The sequence below is a fragment of the Linepithema humile genome, chromosome 1, assembly GCF_040581485.1.
Source record: "Linepithema humile isolate Giens D197 chromosome 1, Lhum_UNIL_v1.0, whole genome shotgun sequence".
NCBI classification, from domain to species: domain Eukaryota; kingdom Metazoa; phylum Arthropoda; class Insecta; order Hymenoptera; family Formicidae; genus Linepithema; species Linepithema humile.
The window spans coordinates 35734401-35758462 of record NC_090128.1 but is presented as its reverse complement, the minus strand read 5'-3'; the positions used below and the strand labels follow the sequence as shown (position 1 = coordinate 35758462).

General features: G+C 31.7%; 2 protein-coding genes across 3 annotated transcripts; both read left to right on the top strand.

Annotated features, from left to right (window-relative positions):
- The first annotated feature begins 2066 nt into the window (after positions 1–2066).
- On the top strand, positions 2067–9582 carry LOC136997382 (uncharacterized). Its single transcript, XM_067348095.1, has 9 exons — positions 2067–2217; positions 2277–2440; positions 2494–2679; positions 2991–3170; positions 3930–4047; positions 6309–6900; positions 7022–7145; positions 7778–7937; positions 8362–9582. The coding sequence occupies exons 1-9, from the start codon at positions 2067–2069 to the stop codon at positions 8616–8618; spliced, it is 1932 nt and encodes a 643-aa protein (XP_067204196.1). The 3' UTR covers positions 8619–9582.
- Positions 9583–15360: 5778 nt separating this feature from the next.
- Positions 15361–18855, top strand: LOC105672701 (leucine-rich repeat-containing protein 39-like). Of its 2 annotated transcripts, none has more exons than XM_067355132.1 (6): positions 15361–15502; positions 15936–16261; positions 16404–16628; positions 17029–17187; positions 17313–17638; positions 17747–18855. In XM_067355132.1, exons 2-6 carry the CDS (start codon positions 16001–16003, stop codon positions 17979–17981), a joined length of 1206 nt encoding a protein of 401 aa, XP_067211233.1. In that variant the 5' UTR covers positions 15361–15502; positions 15936–16000; the 3' UTR covers positions 17982–18855. The 2 variants fall into 2 exon arrangements, with proteins under 2 accessions (XP_067211233.1, XP_067211244.1); XM_067355143.1 differs by having other exon boundaries at positions 15380–15502; positions 15947–16261.
- The last annotated feature ends 5207 nt before the right edge of the window (positions 18856–24062 follow it).

Genomic DNA, 24062 nt, shown 5'->3' with positions numbered 1-24062 from the left:
TATTTTGTATTATGCAATTTATATAGAAACATAAAAAAACTATGAGTGCAGTTAGTCTGATATTTTGACGTAGCTGTATTTAATAATTAAATATATTGATCCATATTTAATACGCATATAAAATAATGATTTTATTATTTCTTTATCCTATAAATTATTAAAATGCGTTATTTTATATGCATGTAAGTTAAAGAAATATGGAGGCATGAAAAGAATATCATATTTAATGTTTTTACCGTTTAATAAGATTAGCAAAGAGAATTCTGGTCTTCTGATAAATGTTGATAGGAATGAGATGCTAGATTCTTCTTTGTTCTTTTTATAATAATTGATATTTTATTATACACTCACCCGAAAAAAAAGCGGTACACTGAAAATGTGGGAAAAATTCATCAAATTTCAACTGACGATAACTTCGTAAATAATAAAGATAGAAAGTTCTATAAAATATGGAAATGAAGCTAAAAATCTCTACTTTAAGAATCAATTTATTTCAATGTTGCAAAATAAATTTATTGAAAATGGCGGATGACAAAGCGCGAGCATGCAAAATTGAAAAATAATGGTTCGAGTTTGCGACGGTGCACGGTATAAACAAAAAATTGTAGCTTATTGGGATCAAAAGCGTACGAAAGTACAGAGTCTCCTCTTTAAAATGCTTTTTTATGCATCTTGATACGATGATTTTTCGCCGAGAGATTCGCATTTGAAGTAAGAATCTGCCTTTTTCTTCAAATGCGAATCTCTCGGCGAAAAATCATCGTATCAAGATGCATAAAAAAGCATTTTAAAGAGGAGACTCTGTACTTTCGTACGCTTTTGATCCCAATAAGCTACAATTTTTTGTTTATACCGTGCACCGTCGCAAACTCAAACCATTATTTTTCAATTTTGCATGCTCGCGCTTTGTCATCCGCCATTTTCAATAAATTTATTTTGCAACATTGAAATAAATTGATTCTTAAAGTAGAGATTTTTAGCTTCATTTCCATATTTTATAGAACTTTCTATCTTTATTATTTACGAAGTTATCGTCAGTTGAAATTTGATGAATTTTTCCCACATTTTCAGTGTACCGCTTTTTTTTCGGGTGAGTGTATATTACTCCAAGAAGGTAATAAAATAATATAAAAATTTATAATTACTCTTTTATTACGCGCGACAGTGTCTTATTAAATCACGATGTATGGGCATAAAAAATTCTAAAATTTATTATTTGAGCTCAAAATATATGTATTGTAATAAATTTAATATTGATGTATTATCAAAATAATGTAGAACAAAAGAAATAAGTTGTGTAATGTTTTATAAGAATGTAGTCATTTTATACTTAATATATTAAACAGTCTGAGTGGAAAGCAGCGTGGACCATCAGTGATACACGTGACACGTAACGTACACGTTTATTATTTTATTGAAGTTTATAATTTTTTAAATTTAAATTTTTAATGTTTTAAAACTATTAGATTTTGAATATTTTGAAATAAATAATAAAAGAGTTTGATTGAATATTTAGTATACTCATACTTACGTATAGATATTGTAGTATGTTGTTTTAACAACTTTTTTATACTTTTTTTTTATACTTTGTTTATATTTTTGCTTAAGGTCAACGATATGCTTTTCTGTCCGTGGGAGCAGCAATAGTAAATTTATTGCGGCGGTTTCGCTTTGTAGCAACTGGCAGTGTAAAAGATATCAAATTAACAAATGATATTTTACTACGATCTCGAGACGGAATCAAATTATCTATATTTCGTATAGAAGATTATTGATAAACGATGATTGACGACAACTGATAACATGATTACAATGATGGATTATTACTATTTGTTTTAATGGCTTGGTAGTTTAATTTTCATTTCGAAATGTTAAACGATGTTATTATACATTGATGTATTGCAATCACTGCAATAATAAAAGATGTTTGCACATAATTGCAATATAATTTAGTTTTTTCTGCTTAATTCTGCAATATTTCCGTAGTATTTCCTGCAATATTTTAGATAATCCCCTGTAACATTTTCTGCCAAGCAGAGCCTTGCATCAGTTTACTTGCAGCAGAAATGATAGGGAATTTGCAGCAGATTCTGTCCATAACGGTCGGTGCTGCCAGTCTGTCAGCAGTCCGCTATAAGATTCATGCATTTGAAGTGCATGAATCTGTTTGCAGATATTTGCTGCAGAAATCGAGCAGATTTGAGGAAGATTCTTTCCGTAACACGCAGTCTGTCAGCAGTGTGTCGTAAGATTCTTTAAGCAGAAGTCTTGTACAGATCTTACGCAGATCTTGCACAGATCTGCTCATCAGATTTTTGAAAGGCTCATGCAACAGAAGTTACGTGCAGATCCTGTGCAGATCTCGTGCAGAATCTGTTCCCCTAGCAGCGATCTGCTGCAAGATTGCTGCAAGATTCGCAGCAGATCATTGCAAGATTCTGTCAGCAGTCAACATACAATTCGCAACAGGTAAAATACGCAATATTCTTTCAGCAAAAGTCTTGTACAGATCCTGCGCAGATCTTGCACAGATCTGCTCAGCAGATTTTTAAAAGGCTCATGCAGCAAAAGTTACGTGCAGATCTTGTGCAGATCTCATGCAGAATCTGTTCCCCTAGCAGCGATCTGTTGCAAGACTGCTGCAAGATTTCCAGCAGATTCGAGCTGTCAAAAACCGCGGTCCTTGCCGCGATACTTATATGTACGCTCGCCTCAGCCAATAGGAGAGCTCGATTCGAGTGAAAATTTTCCCATCGTCCACTGCGCGCGACTTGTCCTTCGTGCTTCGTGCATGCTTCGCCTTAGTCGCCATCAGTGATGCAAGATCGAGTATCCTGCATCAAGCATCACATGAGGGGAAGAGTCCCCACCATGACGGCACCACACAAGCGAGCATCGCTGACGTCACGCGTCCGTGTGCGCTCGCCATTCCACAGCGTACGACTCATACGCTATTGGAACGGCGAGCGCACACGGACGCGTGACGTCAGCGATGCTCGCTTGTTTGGTGCTGCCATGGTGGGGGCTCTTCCCCTCATGTAGTGCTTGATGCAGGATGCTCGATCTTGCATCACTGGTCGCCATTGTGCTTTGTGCAGCAGCAGCAGCAGTGGCAACAACGGCCGGTGCAGCGGTTTAGATACGCTATTTACCATAATCCAGAAAGTACCGTAAGTAAGTAAGTAAGTAAGTAAGTAAAGTAAGTCTTTTTCAGTTTGTGTGAAAGAAGTCGACTTCATCGTGATACATTTGAGGCACTTCACTTTTTTCTAAAAAATAGAATGGTCTATCTCGTGTCGCTTGAAATTGCTTTTTCGTATATCCACCGTGGGTATTATATTTCATTTTTGCCAGTTATAATTATTGCTTTTAAAATTCAATTTATTCAATTCAGTGCGCGTAACATATTATTCACAATCATCGTCGGTTGAAATTCATTTTTGTTCCACATCGTCGACTAGTCTGCCTTTCATATGTGCCTCGCTCAATCGAAAAATAACGCAGTTATTCATATACGATAAAGTCGACTTTGTGATCTTCTGACATTTGTGACATTAATTCCATTTCAAAAATATAATTTTCTCTCGTGTCGCTTGAAATTGCTTTTCGTCTCTTGAAAATTCATTTGTCCACCGTGGGTATTTTGTTTTTCTTAAAATACACATTTCTTAGCAACAATGAAAAGGGTGTATCACAAACGTTTCGAAAACTTAACAAATAGGCAAAAGAGAAATCGTATTCGAGTAGGTCAAGGTGATATTACTTCTTCATCTGATTCTTCTTTACCTCGTGTTGAACTCGTCGATGATATTTCGTCTTTTTGTTCGAATTTTGACGATTTTATCGAAAGCGTCGCGTATTCTGAGTCATCAGTTGCATCGTCTGACTATGAGACTATTGATGCTAATAGTACGTTTCCCGATTTACAGGAATGTGAAATCAGTTCTGATGATAGTAGTACAGTCAATGATATTTTTGGATCGGAAAATACGTTCGCTAAAAACTTGGCAAAATGCTTCCTTGTTATCAATCTTACGGCCGTTCAAGGTAATGCCATTCTGAAGTTATTGCGTTCACACCCTTGTTTTGAATATTTACCTAAAGATATGCGAACACTTGTGCACACACCTAAATCACGCGTGCAGGTTGTAAGATGTTGAGCCTGGGCAGTATTGGCATGTGGGATTTATACATTGTGTAATCCAACAATTATCTCATGAATGCAATATTCCTGATGTCTTAAAATTGCATATCAGTACAGACGGTGCTTCCGCGGACAAAAAAGGCATTGTTCAGTATTGGCCTCTCCAAATCAGAATTGTCAATTTGAAAAACAGCAAACCTTTAATTGTAGGTGTATACCGCGGGAAAAAGAAACCACAAGATCCTAATAGCTTTTTTCGAATGCTCGTTGAAGAGATGAAAGTCGTGATTAATAGTGGAGGAATTAGGTTTAAGGATAAACTTATTCCCGTAACGTTTGAGTGCTTTATTGCTGATGCCCCTGCCCGGGCCTTTGTATTACAACACAAAGGACATATGTCTTCGATGCCATGCTCAAAACGCAACGTTACGGGTACAGTAATTGAGGGCACTCGACATAATGTATTCCTTGGCGTTAATCACGTAAAACGGACAGATGAAAACTATAATTTTAGGACTGACACTGACCATCATAAGGACATGAAAAGCCCTTTAGAAGACTTAAATATACGCATGGTTACACGAGTACCATTTGAATATATGCACTCCATTTGCCTTGGCATAATGAAAAAGTGCATCGAAGCATGGGTGTTGGGAAAGTTTGGTTGTAAAAATGGCAAGTTACGTGCTGCCGACATTGAGGCAATCGACGTTCGTTTAAAAGAATTGGACAATACCTGTTCTGGAAACTTTACTCGGCGACCTCGAGCTCTGTCAGAGTTCCAGCAGTACAAAGCAACCGAATTTCGACATCTTTTACTGTATGCAGGATATCAGTTGTACTCTATGGCATCCTGGATGACAATTATTATCTACATTTCATGCTTCTTCACGTAGCTATGCGTCTTCTTACAATGCCAACACGTTCAGATAATGATCTCAAATTAGCCGAGGATTGTTTAAAGTTATTCGTGGACAAGGCTGTCAATCTGTATGGTTCTTCGTTTATGAGCTATAATACTCATTGTTTGCTGCATATTGTCGACGATGTGAGAGAATTAGGTCCACTTGATGATTATTCCGCGTTTCCATATGAAAATAATATGTTATTTTTTCAAAAATACGTACGAAATCAGCATCGCCCTTTGCAACAATTTGCTCTTTGATTATTGGAACGAAACGTCCAACACGTATCGACTAAACGATCAGACAGTAATGGAATCATCGTTTCAGGTATTTCAACGCGACAGTGCAGGCATTCCGGGTTGCCAGAATCTTCTATTCAGTACAAACGTATTGAATATGATAATTTCCGTTTCAGTATTGATGACAAAAATTGTTATTGCAGATTAAAAGACGGAAGATTATGTAAAATTGTGGGTATTGTAAAGACAAGTCAATCGTACTGTTTTATAGTACGAACATATGTGGTCGTCGAAAACTTTTACGACAATATCGTTCCATCTACATTAATTGGAACTTTTAAATGCTCCCAATTTAGTGCAGAGTCCACGATGATCGACATTACCGATGTTTGTGGCAAATGTTACAAAATGCCGTTGTAGAAACGAACAAATTCGCTGAATAACATTACTGAAAAATCAACTGATGAGCTAATTATCATGACACTGTTACACCATGGCACATAATTTTTTTGTTTCATACAATTATTTTATTTACGAATTGAAACAGTGTCTTCCCGTTCAAAACTTAAGGGGGCTGTCTACCTAATTAATGCGTTTTGAAGCGGTCGGAAAGAATATGCGACTAGACGTGAAGAGAATATTCTGAGAGTTTTGGAACAAGTTTTAAATAACTTATCACTTTTTTCTATAGAATGCAATGCATTTCACTTATATTTTTGAATACATTATGCTAATTTACTTCAGAAATCAAATATTTGAAAAAGTATAGTTTTCTTACAGCGCGCAAGATATTTTCAAAGCTATTCATGCAAACGCAATCGTCAAAATTCCGACGTATTCTACAAATAATTTGCCACAAATTGTCATAACCGTTTTAGAAAATAATTAGAATTAACAAAGATACAATTTTTTTAAATCAAAATAATTTGTTACATAAAAAATAATATTGATATTAATAAATTAAATCATTATTTGTAAGGAACGACAAGAAGATACCGCATTTATTTTTATGTTTTACAGGAGCATTAATGAAGAAATCGAAAATATCTGGAACTGATCGGAAAGGTCGGAATATATATATACCGGCAAAATATTGCAGCTCTTTTGAGGAGAATACTACAACGAAAATGATTAATGATAGACCTGATAATATTAATATGGAATACGAAATTGGCAAGATGGTCTCGTCGTTAAATTGTGCACCTTCTGCATATACTAACTCGGCGGAGTCGTCAGCGCCAAGCACCATCGCATCCGAAACACCACCACAAAGCAATGTGTCCTACCCTTCAAATATTGAACCGCTGCACAATTACAACTCGATACAGTACTCGAATCCAAAGCAACATTCGAACTCAATGCACTCACCGCAGTACACCAACATGAACACCGTTCCTGCTCTATCCGGTTACGCACCGCCATTTCCATATCACCATCATGGAAGTCCGAATAATAATGGACAAATAGATGACTTTCTAAAGACAATGTTGGATGCAATCGAGAAGGTGGGCACTGCAGTATATGCAATCCGAGACGAAATTAATAAACGACTCGATGGATTCAAAAAACATATATTTGAGAATGTCGATAAGTTACGGAAAGATCTACTGCAGTAAGTGTTTCTTTTTTGTTTCATATTCTTTGAATTTTTACATGACCTCCTTTCTAATTTTTCTATCAATTATTTCACAATTTTAACTAAAAATTACATAAACAATAATGTGTTTTGTTAGGCGAATGGTTGATCGTAATGCTCAACAGCCACATCAGTCCTATAAACCACCGGATGGGCTTCCTTTGCGAACGTTGGAGCAGCTGGATGCCTTCCTTCAAAATGCTGACCAAATACAAAACTTGGTAAACAGATTTTACTATACAATTAAAGTTGTGTTAAAAACATTTTGTCATTATAAAATAGAATAGTTAATGTTGTATTTCAGTGTTTGTCAATGTTTTATATAATAATATTAATACACTCATGGAAAAAAATAAGGATTACCTGTTTTTGTTTTTGTGAAAAAAGGCTACTTTTTCAGACGTCGTAACATTGGAATGGGAAGTCGTAGAAAGACGTATAAAAATTGACTTTAAAGCTTTAACTGTCTACTTTACACTGATTTGAACTGACAAGGTCTAAAACGATTAGCCTTAAAGTTATGTAACATTGAAATAAGTGGCGAAATTTGGAAGTTATTGTCTTGATGCTTTGCACGTGGACATTTTTTGTTTAAATGTTTAAAACAGGCAAAATAGAAAATTTAGTAAGCTTTGTAAAGCAGTGTAAAGTATACAGTTCAAGTTTAAAATTCCATTTTTATACGTCTTTCTACATCTTCCCATTCCAATGTTACGACGTCTGAAAAATGAGCCTTTTTTCACAAAAAAACAGGAGATTCTTATTTTTTTTCATGAGTGTATAATTAATAAATGCACGAAAAAAAAACATTTATTACAATTGTAACATATTAATGGAAATATATGTTATGCAGAAATTGTATCTATCGTCCGTCGGCGGAGGAACTGTCAAGGAAACGCTGAACCAATTTCTGAAAGAAACCCTTCATGAGGAGTTGGTGACAAATTTTACATGGATTAGAGTTGAAGGAACCCATTCTATGTACAACTCTAAAATGGCAGAGATATATTTTGGTAATGTAGTATGTACTACTCTTTTTAAGTTACATATTGTATTCCCGTTGGCAAAATATGTACGAAAAATTATGATAAACTGTATTTGTATTCAAATTTTGTGAACCTTTATTAATAGAAAGTGTACATTATTTATAAATAGAACGGACTTTTATATATTCTCAATAACGATTTAAAAAGTTCATAATCACGTGTATGGGTGCATCGACACAATGACGTAGCGATCGTTGACCGCGTATATTTCCGAAACTAACCATACCACGAGGTTGTGTCTATTGACACTTTTCTTCAAGAACTTCCGAATTTTAACATATTTCAATTTTAGCGAATTTGACCAAAAGAACGTTTCCATAAGATTTACGCGGGGTCTCTTTCTTCACTTTTTAATAATATTGAACAAACCACTTTTATTTATCATTTGCAGATGGTCTAGTACTGTGCAATAGGAGAGTAGAGAGTCGTGAATTCGCGCAGACAATGCAGGAGGTTTTGCGCATTGCTAAACAGCGAGGTCGAGACAAAAAACGACGGGAAAGGCTCCCACTGGGTCCAAGGCAGCAAATCGAACGTGAAATCGAACAGAGATATGGTAGAGGGCAACAAATTGTTTTCCAGAGAAACAATGAAAGGGAGGATTCCAATGAAGAAAACAACAATTCAGATAGTAATTCGGAAAAATAAATCTTCTGTATTATCGTTTTGATTTTGTTTTATATTTTTAGCCTTTCGATGGCCATGCTTTAAGACTGCCTATAATTTACGTATTATATTAATATACTATATATTATAATTAATATAAAGGTGTTACTTTTGAATTTAAAGTTGTATTCAATTGTGATAAAAAGTTATTTTTTTTTATAGAAAATAGAAATGGAAAAGGTACATATGTCTCTCTTATTATTATTATATTTTTTAAGTCAAATCAGACCAAATAATCACAAATAAAACGTTTTGTTAATTAACAGTTTCTTATTAATGTCCCATTACTATAAAATTTGGATTTTCACATTCCTATAAACTGATAATTTCGGTTAAGGCTCCTGGTCCCGCAGCCGTGAACTCCGCGTTGACAGTAGCGACATAATTGTGGTAGGAATAAAAACCTAGTCGAATTTACCCAGTTGATTTATCGTATAAATAAATAGTGTAACAGTTTGACCTAATCAATTGATTCGATAAAAGTAAATTACTGAATAACATACAAAATGTTAATTTATAATTTAAAAATTTGTTTACAAAAAAATAAACGCGATAAATACAGAATATATATAGCTTAGTACCGTTACCGACATGTCCATATGACAGAAATTCTTATGCAGCGTCTTAGGTGGAGAATCGATGAACTATTAGGCGTGAAAAAATGACATGTTGACTACCCAATTTATTCTTGCGTGCCATTTCATTAATATTCGTTAAATGTTAGTACTGTGATATGTGACGTGTTCATGAAACCTGTAAAATTATCCGAAAACTAAGATTAGCAGGGAAAGCCCAACGTAGAAGGAGAATTTTCTACTCATACAGACAGCTGTCAACCGTGTGTTTTCTCGCATAATTAGGCTTCGTTTCACTGTTGATTTAACAATTGTTTATAACCTGTCAAGGAAAAAGCATAGTTTTCGGACAATTTTACAGGTGTCTTAAAGCGATCCAGAGTGTTACTTTGTTAAATTATCATTTTATTTAGAAATGGCACGCAAGAATTCTCGGCGTGTCATTTCTCGCTTCTGACGTCACGAATCTAATATGGCTGCGGTGACTACCTAGGAGCCTTAAAATGGATCAGAAATGTTTAATTAATTAATATTTCTTATATACTTATATATATATACATATGTGTATATGAATATTGTATATATACATGTGTCTCTGGTACATATATGTGTTAAATTATGTAAAATATATCACACATTTATACCACTCAAGGCATTCCAGACATTAAGGCTATCAAAATTTTTAAGATTTTTAAACTTTTTTTATTATAACAGTCTTACAAAATGTATTTGAACCTTTTTGATTTTCTTGACTCAAGCCTTTGATTCAAGATATTTTTGCACGATTTTTATGCTTTATCACTAAGTATATGTATCCTTTTTTTTATACACATGAGTGATTAGTAAAAATAAAATATTAATACGTTTAATCGGCATATTTCTAAGGCTTAATATTAACTACAATATTTTTCATGAATTTAAAGTACATATGATATGCATCGCTTTGTGACATTAAGAATATATTTCTTAGTGTTAACGATCGAGCTTCGCGCTGCGTGCGTTATGTCGTTTTTATAATTTCTTTTTCGTCATATATTTCTATAATTTTGTCTTTATAATTCGTTATCGTATACGTTGTAACAAATTCACATTAAGAGGATGCTGAAGTGACGGGCAAACTCCGACGCGAAAGCGCTATCATTTCGATGGTACTAAAAATGAAATGACATTATCGGCGCAGCCTACGGACCTATGCCGCGTAGGTCCGTGTGTACGCATTTGTTTGTAGTGGTGACTCACTACACTGACGTGTGGTCTGTGTACGTGTGTCATCGGAAGTTTGTAAACAAACGATGCTTGCGCTTGTTTCCTCGACTGAAATTTCGTCGCAAAGCTGCAATATAATGTCCGAGAAAACATAAGCGTATACAAGGTGTCAAATAAATACAAACTAAATATGACAAAATAATAAATAAAAAATATACATATAATACTATATATATCATTGAAGAAAAATGTCATATACTTTTCTTACTTTTATCCTTATGTAGTAAATACTAAATAACTAATTAATCAATTAATTAATATATACATATACACATATATTCAATAAATATTTATCTTTATTTTGTATTTTATATGATAATGACTAAAATAATGAAAGTATATATTATTTCAGTTATATAAAATACAAAATAAAGATAACTATATTCAATATGTATATGTATGTATTCAATAATTAATTAACTTATTTATTTATTTTGTATTTATTACATAAGAATAAAAATAGGAAAAGCATATAACATATTTTTCCAATTAGATATATAGTATTATACATACATTTTTCAAATAAAATATTTTATCATATCTAACTTATATCTATTAGACACCTTGTATAAGTCTATTTTGTCTCGTATGTACATCATTCAGCCATACGATAGAATTTTAATTGCGAGAAAAAAGGTTAAATGACCTTATAAATTATCTGATAAAATATAAACAGACCACACGTGCAGTAAATTGCTAACTAAAATAAATACGTATTTCTTCAAATCTGTCAGCTGACGTTAGATCGCCTATGACAATATTTCTTAAAATCTGCCAGTTCACGAATAAATTGTCTTTAGCTCTCTTTTTTCTAAACTGTCAGCTGACGTTAGATCGCCTCTGACTATATTTATTAAAAATTGTCAGCTCACGATAGATCGCCTCTGACAATATTTCTTACAATTTGCCAGTTCACGAATAAATCGTCTTTAGCTCTCTTTTTTCTAAACTGTCAGCTGACGTTAGATCGTCTGTGACAATATTTATTTAAAATTGTCAGCTCACGATAGATCGCCTCTGACAATATTTCTTACAATTTGTCAGTTCACGAATAAATCGCCTTTAGCTCTCTTTCTTCTAAACTGTCAGCTGACGTTAGATCGCCTCTGACTATATTTATTTAAAATTGTCAGCTCACGAAAAATCGCCTCTGGCTTGTCTTATTCTATATTGCCAGTCCACGAGGAAACCGCCTCTGGCTTGAAGACAAGAATAAGAGTTTTCTAATGCCAGTCCACGAGAAAACCGCCTCTGGCTTGTCTTATTATATATTGCCAGTCCACGAGGAAACCGCCTCTGGCTTGAAGACAAAAATAAGAATTTTCTAATGCCAGTCCACGAGAAAACCGCCTCTGGCTTGTCTTATTCTATATTGCCAGTCCACGAGGAAACCGCCTCTGGCTTGAAGACAAGAATAAGAGTTTTCTAATGCCAGTCCACGAGAAAACCGCCTCTGGCTTGTCTTATTATATATTGCCAGTCCACGAGGAAACCGCCTCTGGCTTGTCTTATTCTTTATTGTAAGATACTTTTATTACGTCATATGCTTTATGTATATATATATATATATATAATGTATATTATATGCTCCACATTATCTATATTTATATCAAAATATTTTTCTAAGAAATTGACATCATTTTGTATACTCTTTTTACAATAAATGTATATGATATATGCCATATTTTTTATTTCTAAAGCATGAAATATAAAGATATTTTTATTTTTTTGTGTCTATCATTTGTAAAAAAATTTTGATAAAAGAAACAACATTAATTTTGCGACTTGCAATAATCTGTTTCATTATATGCTTCTTTTAAATACTTACACTTAGCCTTATTTTATGTGATTAACTTGGTATTTAAAATACGTATCAAAATCGAAAATGTATTTCTATTACAGTAGAAACGAAACATTCTTGTCTTACAACAGAGAGAAATGGCAAAATATAATATTGTCTAAAGTACAGTCCAATAAAAACTGTTAAAATTGAACATTTTATAAAACCACTGTGATTCATGAAAAATCAGAATTATTATTTCAAAAATATAGATATATTTCGACTGTGTGTTTTAAACTGCACTACACATTCAAAATTCACAGAATAAATTTATTTCTGCAAAGTTGTGTATAATGTCAGTGGAAAAGTGATTTATTTGTTATTACATATACATGATATTTTACCATTCCTTTCTGGTGTAAGACTACAATGTTTTTTTTCTACTGAACTAGAAATTAATTTTATATTTTGATGTGTATTTTAGATACCAAGAAAAACGCATAAAATAAGACTAGTTGTAAGTATTTAAAAGAAGTATATATTGAAACAGATAATTGCAAGTCACAAAATTAATGTTTTTTTTATCAAGATTTTTTTACAAATGATACATACAAGAAACTAAAAATACCTTTATATTTCATGCTTTATAAATAAGTTATATGACATATACATTTATTATAAAAATATATACAATATACAAAATGATATTAACTTTTTACATAGATACTTTGATGTGAATATACATAATATGGAGCACATAATATACATAATATATACACATAAAGCACATGAATAAAAGTATTTTGTAGAAATTAGAATATGAATGTATGTAATTAAATAATATAAATGTTTGCAAAAATGTTGTAAAATTTATGTAAAATACATACACTTTTTTATCCTTCAGAGTGCCTTCAACCCATTTTTTTCAGCCGGGTTTCGTAGCACATAACACAAACACACACACACGCACAACTAACACACACATAACTAACTTAAAAGATTCTGTATATGACAGATAGCACTGAGAACTGTATAGCGCCTCTATCCCAAAATCTCGGAACTAATCTATAGCTCTTTTTTACCTTATTCTTTCTATATTGCACCATGCTTTACATAAATCTGGAAAAGGGTGGCGTTTTGAAAATAAGTCTCTAAGCTCTATTTTTTTGGTTTTCCATTATTGTTTCATACGCTCTTCTTCGGCACATGGTCTTGTTTTGCAGATTGAAGCAGTATAATTTTGATATAAAAGATATAATTCTTTGAGGTGACATTGTCGGTAAATTTTAAAAAATTTTTTTTATTTTTTGGTTTAAATTTGACCACCTGCCGAAAGATTAGCATATGTACTTTATTTACACCAAAGAATTTGTAATTCTATTAAAGCAATAAAAAACGCCACCCTTTTTAGAAAATTGAAGTTTCGGTCGGTAACAATATAACTTCAGCATCCTCTTAACGGGCAGAATATGACCATGTTTAGCGTTCGCAGCGGAAAAACATGCCTCGGTAAACAATCTCGAGTGAGCCGCTGCTATTGTTTTTAATTTTACTTCTAACAGCGAAGGCCACGAGAGAAGCGTTGAAAAGACGAAAATTTCAAAATCATCAGAGATAGCGTTCCCCTCTCTGGCGCTTGAGTTTAGATCTGTACGAATCATCATCGATCATCTGGCCCTCTCTCCGATGTGAAAAAGGCGGTCGCAAGCCGGTCAACCGGACAGGCGTTTCACTCGGTCATTTTTGCAAAACCAGAAGCTTTCTTCAATTCCGAGTGAGAAGACGCTTCAATTCGCTGAGTGCTATTAATTAGTTTTCTCATTTTTCGTCTCAAGCGTACGAAAGCTTAGTTTCGGGCTTCGAAATCAGCTGTTTCTCGAATCTTTTCTTTTTTGCGAGATTTAGACGCTTGTCGCGTGAACGTAATCGACGGGCTTAATCGCCAGCGAACTTTTGTTAATTTCGTTTGATTAAGTATTGACAATAAAGTGCATTATTCTGCAAGTATCATCGCTCTACAAACATTTATCGCGCTCATACGATTTGATCCGTTTCCCCGCGCCTGCGGGTCCTCACTTTTCGCTCACTTAATTCCATTTAGCTCTCTCTCTCTCGCTCGGTTGCCGGTTCGTGCGACCGCCAGCGTTCTCTCTCCTTCTCGTTCCTTTCGCTGCTCGCTCCGTTCTTTCCTTGTCGCCAATCTTATGGCCGGAGCACAGACTTTTGCATAAAGCATAACGCATAAGCATAAGGAAATTGATTGGTCCATTTCCTTATGCATTTGCTTATGCTTATATATAGACCAATCAATTTCCTTATGCTTATGCGTTATGCTTTATGTAAAAGCTTGTGCTCTCGGCTTTACCCTTCGCTCTCTCTGAGCGCACCCGGCACCTCTCTGTTCCGATCGGAGTCTCATTTCGATCGCGAACACTTAGAAAACTGAATAATAATTTTGTTATTTTAATTTTTACACTTCAACAAAACCAAGTGTGCTAATGGAGAAAATTAATAAATTTTTTTTACATATAAACATGTTTCATAACAAATTTTTATATTTACAAGTATTTTATTATGCTTTCTTTCTCTCTCTCTCTCTCTCTCTCTCTCTCTCTCTCTTCTCTTTCTTTCTCCTTTTTTGTCTTTTCTTATTGTAATATATTTTTATAAGGAAAAAATTTTTGTTGTAATTTTTTATATATTTATTGAAGAAATTATTAAATATTGTCGTTGGTAATACATACAGGTGGACATACAATTAAGCTATACAAGACTGTTTATGATTTGCGCAACATAGATAAAGTATTAATAGACAAAAATGACTTTTTTGATACATCATCTCTATATTGCCATCTTGATACTCTTAGAAATTTTTCTGTTGAAAATTAAAATAGAAACACACCGCAATGCATAACAAGATAAACTCTTTTATTCGCTATCATAAAAAAATTTTTCTTCAATTAAATAATAAATCTTTCTAATTCACAAATTATATGTCAATTCTGCAATATAGAAATCGTTTACTTCGACGGATTCCAATTTTATGTAACGTTTGGCAAAAGCGCGTACGATTTTCCCCACATCAACGCACGAAATAATAAACATCATTGACTTTATGTATAGCAGCTTGGACGTATGTAACAGAGCAGTACAATTAGCAACCGTCACATGAAGCATATAACAACGTCTAAAAATTCGCATTTTTATCGTTCACAAACCGCTTTTAACATAAGAGAAGGAACGAGGTAATATTCACCACACGTTTAATTCAGAATTATTTTTATCGCGCGCGAACAAAATACCAAATTTATATGAGTTAAATTAATTTCAACATACATTTTATAACATTTTCTATATCATTGCGACATTTATACTTTGTAGATCTTTTTCATCTTGAAAGCACATATTAAAGTAATATTTCCTTTATGATTCTTTTGAAAATATGAATAGACCAGGTAGAAATGTACATAAATTATTTATTTGTCAAAAATAATAGAATTTCTTTAAGCAAAATTCAGAGTACATAACTTTGTTCGATCAAATAATATCTATAACTACACTTTCCAGAATGATTGTTCTAGTATAACACAACACTTGATATTTAAAAATGCATATAATATCCAACCCATTTCAATTTTGAATAGCATTAAATTTTTACAGTAATGCAAAATGCAAAAGGTATTTTTCAGAAAACATCAAGTAAAATAAAATTTCATATAGTTTTAAAGAAGAAAAAAATAAGGATGATGGTTGCAAGAGAATCTTTGTACTATGCTTTGTACTATCCTTTGACAATACATACACCTTTTCGGAATCTAGTACATGTAACTTTACATGAATGTAAATTTAATTTCTTGCCAAAAGAGTTTGGTACATTACATCATCTACAAGAGATTACATTATCCAGTAATTACGTCGTGAATACTATTCAATCTGCATGGGAATGGTTAGAGCAAGATTTTATGAGAAATAATTTGAAATCAATGAAAATAATGCATTATGACGTAAGTTACACTATCAATTTACTCAGATATTATGATATTAACTACTAATTAACAGAAAGAAGTTTTTATTTAAAAAATGAAAAAGTCACTTTACCTTTCCACCATTTATCGTTATGTTCTTGAATTATTTTGTTATTTACAGCTACCAGAATTACCTTTACAAATCACATGTTTGAAAAATCTCACAAATTTATATATGACAAGTTTGAGAATCAGTTCTTTACCAAAGGAGTTTGGTAATTTGCCTCTTTTGCATCTTGATTTATCGTATAATAATCTTCGAGGATCTGAACAATTCGCATGGGAATGGTTAATGCAAGCTCCTATTAGAAATAATTTAAGAGAACTCAACTTAAATCATAATTATGTAAGTTATAATATTGAAAACTAAAATATTATGATGTTAACTAACAAAAATGAAATTAATCTTGAAAAATTTTCTTAAAAATGAAACATTTAAATTACATATACTTTTTATTGACAACGCATAAAAAGTCAACCATATTAATAAATTGATCTTATTTGTACACGCAAAAATTTTTATATTAAAAATTATTATGTACGGCAATAACCGCGGATCGAAAATTTGTCCTATGTTTCACATGTAAAAAACATAGTAAACATTTTTATAATTCTTTCATGATCCGCGGCTACTTCCGTACATAGTAATTTCTGATATAAAAATTTCTCCATGTATATCACTACATTACCATTACAAATTAATTAATGTGGAAAACTTACAATTCTTATACTTATTCAATAATAAGATCAAGTTCTTACCAAAAGAGTTGGGTACTTTGCCGCATCTTATGTATCTTGATCTTTCATCTAATCACCTTGGAAAGTATAATCGCAAAGCGTGGGAATGGCTAGAGCAAACTGAAGTTAAAAATAAATTGTTAAGATTATATCTGTCGGACAATCTGGTAAGACTTGCACTATTTATTTATCAAAACATCATAAAAAAAACCAAAATTATTATAAAAAAATAAAAACGTTAGTTTATATTTATTATCTACCAATAAATTATATAATTATTAATTATTTCTAGTTAACGGAATTACCGCCACAAATTGGAAAACTAAATGCTTTATTTACTTTATGGCTTGCTGGCAATAAGTTAAAATGTTTACCAGAAAGTATCGCAAATCTCGAAAATTTAAGACTTTTTGATTTGTCCGACAATGATTTGTTATATTTACCAGGAAGTGTGTCACATTTAAAGGCGTATATATGTGTTGATGGGAATCCATTTAATTTGATGATAGATGACGATAGTGATGACGATAGTGATGATAATAGTGGTGATGATTTGACTACGAATTTGGAAGTGCCAAGTCTTGTGGATTGTTCAGCTGAAATTATCCTGAAATATGGGTTTGTTGCTATTATTTTGACGTTTTTAATTATATTTAACTAGGCTCTTGAAAAATACTGTGTAAATCAAAATTATTTCAATATTTTTTAAAATCTTGACGATTATAGATTAGATTATGCAAATTATGGTTTACCTGAAGGATTGATCAGATATATGGATAATGAAAGACATTGCCTCCTTTGTAATAATCCATGTTTTCGTTATTATGAAAAAGGCTTCATAAATTATCCTGAGTATCATGAAATATTACATATTAAATTTTATGGATCTTCAAGTATTCAGACAGCAAGTTTTGAATGTTATGTTTGTTCATCAGATTGTGCTGAAATGTTAAGGAATTAAGAATACATGATTAAATTATTAGATTTAAAATTTACAACAGAATGAAACTTGTATAAAAATATCTGATATGACCAATTTCAAAACTTTTGAATTTTATACATTCTTTGACGAATATACATATAATTTATCGATATTTGTGGATATTATTATTTTTGTATATATTTTAAAACACAAAATTATATATATATTTAGTGATAGGATATACTATCACTACCACAAATAGATTCGTACTTGCAAATTTTTAATCAAATCAAAAATAATCAAAAATCTTAAAACATCTTGCAAACTGTTTTCATTGAAAATTTTGAAAAATCTTAATAGCTTTAACGTATTGAATTTGCATACATATGTTTGTGTGTGTGTGTATATTTATATATATATATATATACATATGTGTGTGCGTGTATATTGTATATATACATGTCTTTGGGTTATGTATATGTGTTAAATTATGTAAAATATATCACACATTTATACCACTCAAAGCATTCCAGACATTAAAGCTATCAAAATTTTTAAGATTTTCAAGATTATTTTATTGTGTCAGTCTTACAAAATGTATTGAACCTTTTTGATTGTTTTGACTCAAGCCTTTAACTCAAGATATTTTTACATGATTTTTATGCTGTATTACTAAGTTTATGTATCTTTTTTTTTTTATAACATGCGTGATTAGTAAAAATAAAATATTAATACGTGTAATCGACATATTTCTAAGCCTTAATATCAACTGCAATATGTTTCATGAAATTAAAGTACATATGATATGCATCGATTTGTAACATTAAGAATATATTTCTTAAAAAACTAAATAATAATTTTGTTATTTTAATTTGTACACTTCAACAAAACCAAGTGTGCTAATGGAGAAAATTAATAAATTTTTTTTACATATAAATATGTTACATAACATATACTTATGTTTACATGTTTTTTATTATGCTCACTTTCTCTCTCTCTTTCTCTCTTTCTCTTTCTTTCTCTCTCTCTCTCTCTCTCTCTCTCTCTCTCTCTCTGCCTCTGTTTTTCTCCCGTCTTTTTTTGCTGTCTTTTCTTATAATATTAGTAATATATTTTTATAGGAAAAAAAATTTTTTTTGTAATTTTTTATATATTTATTGAAGAAATTAATAAATATTGTCGTTGGTAATACTCGATGTATCTGGAGAAAATAGTCGGATTAATTAGAAGATGCTCAACGGACGTACCATTATTATTATCGAATGGAGTAAAAAAGTTTCTCAGGTGTAGCATAATGTCATTATCACTTTGATAAAATTTTTAAATTAAAGTTGCTTTTCGTACAATCGTATATTCTTGTGTCAATAATATCTCGCGAAACAAATAAACATTTAATTGAGGTTATACTGTAGTTTTAACGTCGACAACGGAACAGTACTTTTAAAACATTTAAAACTTCTTTTGAACAGATAATTGTGTTTTGTTGTAAGTTGGATAGAAGTTTATTGGCAATAACGCTCTACATTTTTTTATAAATACAACAGAAGAAACAGGATAATTTAAATATTTAAAATAACATTAAATAAGATTTTTGTTCAATGCATTGGGAGTTAAATAGGACATTTATTTTATACAAAGTACATTAATATCAACAATTTTTAATATTTTCTGTAATTTTCGCAAAACTTGACATCTTTTTTATTCTAGAAAGAAGAATATCAAACATTGAACAAACAGAGTTTATAACTTTTTCTTCAAATTAGTAGCTCAGTGGTACGAGATGAAGGTATGATTATAACAATATTAAAAATAAAAAATGTAGTCAGTTTTTAAGAAAAGAAATAAAAATACTAACTGTAAGAAAATCTATTTACGATTGCTACACAATTGTCGCAACTGTTCAAAATTTAATAAATTTAACATTAAAGAGAAATAACATCTTTTTTTTGCCAAAGGAGCTAGATACTTTGTCTCACTTTCCGTCTTTTATTTTTTATTTTTATCTTTTATTTTTGCTCAATTATTGTGCAAAATTCACTCGATCTACAAATGGAATCTGGAAATGGCTCAAGCTATTCTCTATTAGAAATAATTTATTATGCTTAAACATGAATCACAATTTTGTACGTTAAACAATGCAATATTAAAAAATTATGATATTTACTAAGTATAATAACATTATTATTTGAAAAAATAAAACATTTCGTCAGCGTGATTCTTGTAGTGAAGTTTGAAAAATCACCGTTTCCTCAGCAGAAAAATGCACTGGAATATTATAATTCATATATTATGTGGAATATTTGGCAAATTAACTTTTATTCTATTTAGATTCTATACATGCCAACGTACTATTTATTTATTTATTATTTATTAATTTAAGTAAATAACACATTTCGTCAATTATTGAATATTATTTATGTGAAGAAGTCAAATTATTGTAATATGTTTTTTAATCGTGGATTGAATGATCAACTTTATGACATACAATTAAACTATACAAAACTGTTTACGATTTGCGCAACATAGATAAAGTATTAATATACGAAAATGACTTTTTTGATACATCATCTCTATATTGCCAGCGCTTGATACTCTTATAAATTTTTTTGTTGAAATATCAAAAGAGAAACACGCTGCAATGCATAACAAGATAAACTTTTTTATTCGCTATAAAAGAATTTCTCTCTTTCTTTCTCCCTCTCTCTCTCTTTCTCTCTCTCTCTCTCTCTCTCTCTCTCTCTCTCTCTCTCTCTCTCAGTGGCACATTTACGGTTGCATATAAATGTTGATGGGAATCCATTTAATTTAGATGACGATAGTGACGATGATTTGCCTACGGTGCCTACGAATTTGGAAGTGCTAAGTCTTATGGAATGTTCAGCTGACATTATCCTAAAATCTGGGTTTGCTGCTATTATTTAAATGTTTTTAATTATATTTAATTTGACTCTTGAAAAATACTGTATAAGTCAAAATTATTTCAATATTTTTAATAATTTTGACGATTATAGATGGAATTACACAAACGTATTACGTAAAGTATTTGTCAGATATTTGGATAATAAAAAATATTGCTTCTTATGTGAAACTCCATGTTTTCGTTATTATGAAAAACGCTTCATAAATTTTTATAAGTATGTTTCAATGCTAAATGTTAAATTTAATGTATCAGAAAATATTTCCAATGCATGGTTTAAATGTTATGCTTGTTCATCAGAATGTGCTGAAATAATAGCTGATATGGATTTAAGAAGGTATGATTAATTTATTATATTTAACATTCACAACAACAAAATGTAACTTATATAAAAATATCTGATATGACCGATTTTAAAACTTTTGAATTTTTTATATTCTTTGACGAGTATACATATAATTTATCGATCTTCGTCGATATTATTATTTTTGTATACATTTTAAAACACAAAATTATATATGTATTTATTTAATAATGTGATTTCAAGACATACTTGCAAATTTTTAATCAAGCCAAGAATAACTAAAAATTAAAAATTTTAAAACATCTGACTGTTTTAATTAAGAAGTTTGAAAAATCTTGAAAGCATGAAAGTCTTAAAGAAGGATTTTGGCCCATGATGTGGAACCAAAACTACAAATGATTTCTTATAGATTTTATACCGTAGAATCACGTGATAAAGTCTGTTTTCCTCTAGACAGCGAAGAAAGTACGGAAAAATTGATAAAAAGACCATGAAAAATGCAATTTCCCGAGTTGATTGAAGTTTGAAACGTTCCTAGAGCGATTTTTTTAAAATGATTTGTCGCTCTTGTTCTTTTGCAGAGAGAAAGTTTCGAGACTAACAAACAAAGTACAAAAGAGACCGATCCGATACATGCGTCGGAAGACACCCTTATACCCGAAAAACCACCCTCAAAATCACTTAAACAATTCTCGCCAAGCTAAAAATGATTTGTCGCTCTTTTCATTCTGCACGGAGAAAGTTCCGAAGCTCTCACACGACATGCAAAAGAGACCGATTCGATATATGCGTCGGAAGACACCCTTATACCCGAAAAACCACCCCCAAAATTACTTAAACAATTCTCACCAAGCTAAAAATGATTTGTCGCTCTTCTCCTTTTGCGTAGAGAAAGTTCTGAGGCTCTCACATGACATACAAAAAAAACCGATTCGATACATGCGGAAGACACCCTTATACTCAAAAAACCACCCCAGAGTGCCTAAAAAATTCTCGCCTAGCAAAAAATAACTTGTCGCTTTTCTCCTTTGGCATACAGAAAGTTCTGAGGCCCTCATACGACATGCAAAAAAGTACGATCCGATACATGCGTCGGAAGACACTTTTAGCTTGGCGAGAATCGTTTAAGTGATTTTGGGGAGGGTTTTTCGAGTGTAAGGGTGTCTTCCGACGCATGTATCGGATCGGTCTCTTTTGCATGTCGTGTGAGGGCCTCGGAATTTTCTCCGTGCGGAATGAAAAGAGCGACAAATCATTTTTAGCTTGGCTAGAATTGTTTGAGTGATTTTAGGGGTGGTTTTTCGGATATGAGGATGTCTTCCGACGCACGTATCGGATCGGTCTCTTTTGTACTTTGTTTGTTAGTCTCGAAACTTCCTCCCTGCAAAAGGACAAGAGCGACAAATCATTTTTAAAAAATCGCTCCAGGAACGTTTCAAACTTCAACCAGCTCGAGAAACTGCATTTTTCATGGTCTTTTTTCAATTTTTCCGTACTTTCCCCGCTGTCTAGAGGAAAACAGACTTTACCACGTGATTCTACGGTATAAAATCTATAAGAAACCATTTGTAGTTTTGGTTCCACACCATGGGCCAAAATCGATTTATTTTTAACATCCTTCCTTACACTGAAAAAAAAATCGATGATAAAATAAACTATAATTGCATGGTAAAAAAATTATAGTCGGAATACTCATTTTTATAGTAAATTCTACTATAATACTAGTTATATAACCTTATTCGCATGGTTCCGAGAAATAATGAAACTTTTTACTATCAATTTTAGTGAAATTATAATTATTTCAACTATTTTTTTTTTTCAGTGTATATTCATGTGTGTTTGTGTATATGAATGTGTGATAATTTACGAAAATAATTTCACATTGATATCATTCAAGATATTGAAGACATTAAGACTTTTAAAACTTTTAAACTTGTCAAGATTCTTTAATCACACACACACACACACACACACACACACATAATAGTCTTACAAGAAGTATTGAGTCTTCTCGATTTTCTTTACTCAAACCTTTATAACTCACAGAGCCGCATTTATACTTTTAGAGGCCCTAGGCGCAACATGATTATGAGGCCTCAAAAGAACAAGTCTATTTTAGTTAATCAAATTCATACGCATTTTTTTTTAAGTGTTTATTGAAAATAAAAGTTAACATGCATTACATGATGTAAAAAGGCAAAATTTAATAAACAATTACCGCTTACAAATTTTTCAGTGGCCTCTAGTTTTTATATTATGAATTTAATATTTAAAAGTAAGTATTTTATTTTGCAACAATAACTAGGATATTTTTAATTTTGTCATTTGTGAGGAGTAATATTTTAAAATGAGGCTCCAGCTTGCGCCTAATACGCCTTATGGTAAATGCGGCCGTGTGAAGAATAAAAGCTAGAATAAAAGCTAGTATTTCAGCCTGATTTTTAGTTTTATTCAATTGTACAATAAACCATCTTTATTCTTATGCATTATCGCGATACGATAATTTTACTATGACTTAAAAATGGACGTTAATATGCATGATTAAGTTTAAATGTGGCAATACAAATATTACAAATAAAAATAAAAATTATATTATTTCATAGTTTCACTATCTTAAAATAAGTAGGCAAAAGATTTAGATTAAATGATTCATCATCTTTAATCCTGAAATATGTGGACTTTATGTTGCACGATTATTGAATGTATTTATTTTTGCTTGAATTAATTTTATCTGAATTATCTTTCCTAGCCTATCCATCTATGATCCCATGGTCTAATTCAGTGCTCGAAATTGGTTGTACATTTTAAGCGATTATTGTATGTGAACGTCTATTTTCTCTTCTAACCACGCGCGCTGCAGTAGTAAAAATCAGCGCTGCCAAACGTTATGAACGCTATT

What these genes read in the sequence shown, in the direction of transcription:
- LOC136997382 (XM_067348095.1), top strand. Translation starts at nt 2,067, where the DNA reads ATGATAGGGAATTTGCAGCAGATTCTGTCCATAACGGTCGGTGCTGCC. An exon ending in CAATCTTACGGCCGTTCAAG is followed by an intron (nt 4,048 to 6,308) that starts GTAATGCCATTC and finishes TATGTTTTACAG; the next exon opens with GAGCATTAATGAAGAAATCG. An exon ending in CTGACCAAATACAAAACTTG is followed by an intron (nt 7,146 to 7,777) that starts GTAAACAGATTT and finishes TATGTTATGCAG; the next exon opens with AAATTGTATCTATCGTCCGT.
- LOC105672701 (XM_067355132.1), top strand. Translation starts at nt 16,001, where the DNA reads ATGATGGTTGCAAGAGAATCTTTGTACTATGCTTTGTACTATCCTTTG. An exon ending in TGAAAATAATGCATTATGAC is followed by an intron (nt 16,262 to 16,403) that starts GTAAGTTACACT and finishes TGTTATTTACAG; the next exon opens with CTACCAGAATTACCTTTACA. An exon ending in TCAACTTAAATCATAATTAT is followed by an intron (nt 16,629 to 17,028) that starts GTAAGTTATAAT and finishes TTCAATAATAAG; the next exon opens with ATCAAGTTCTTACCAAAAGA.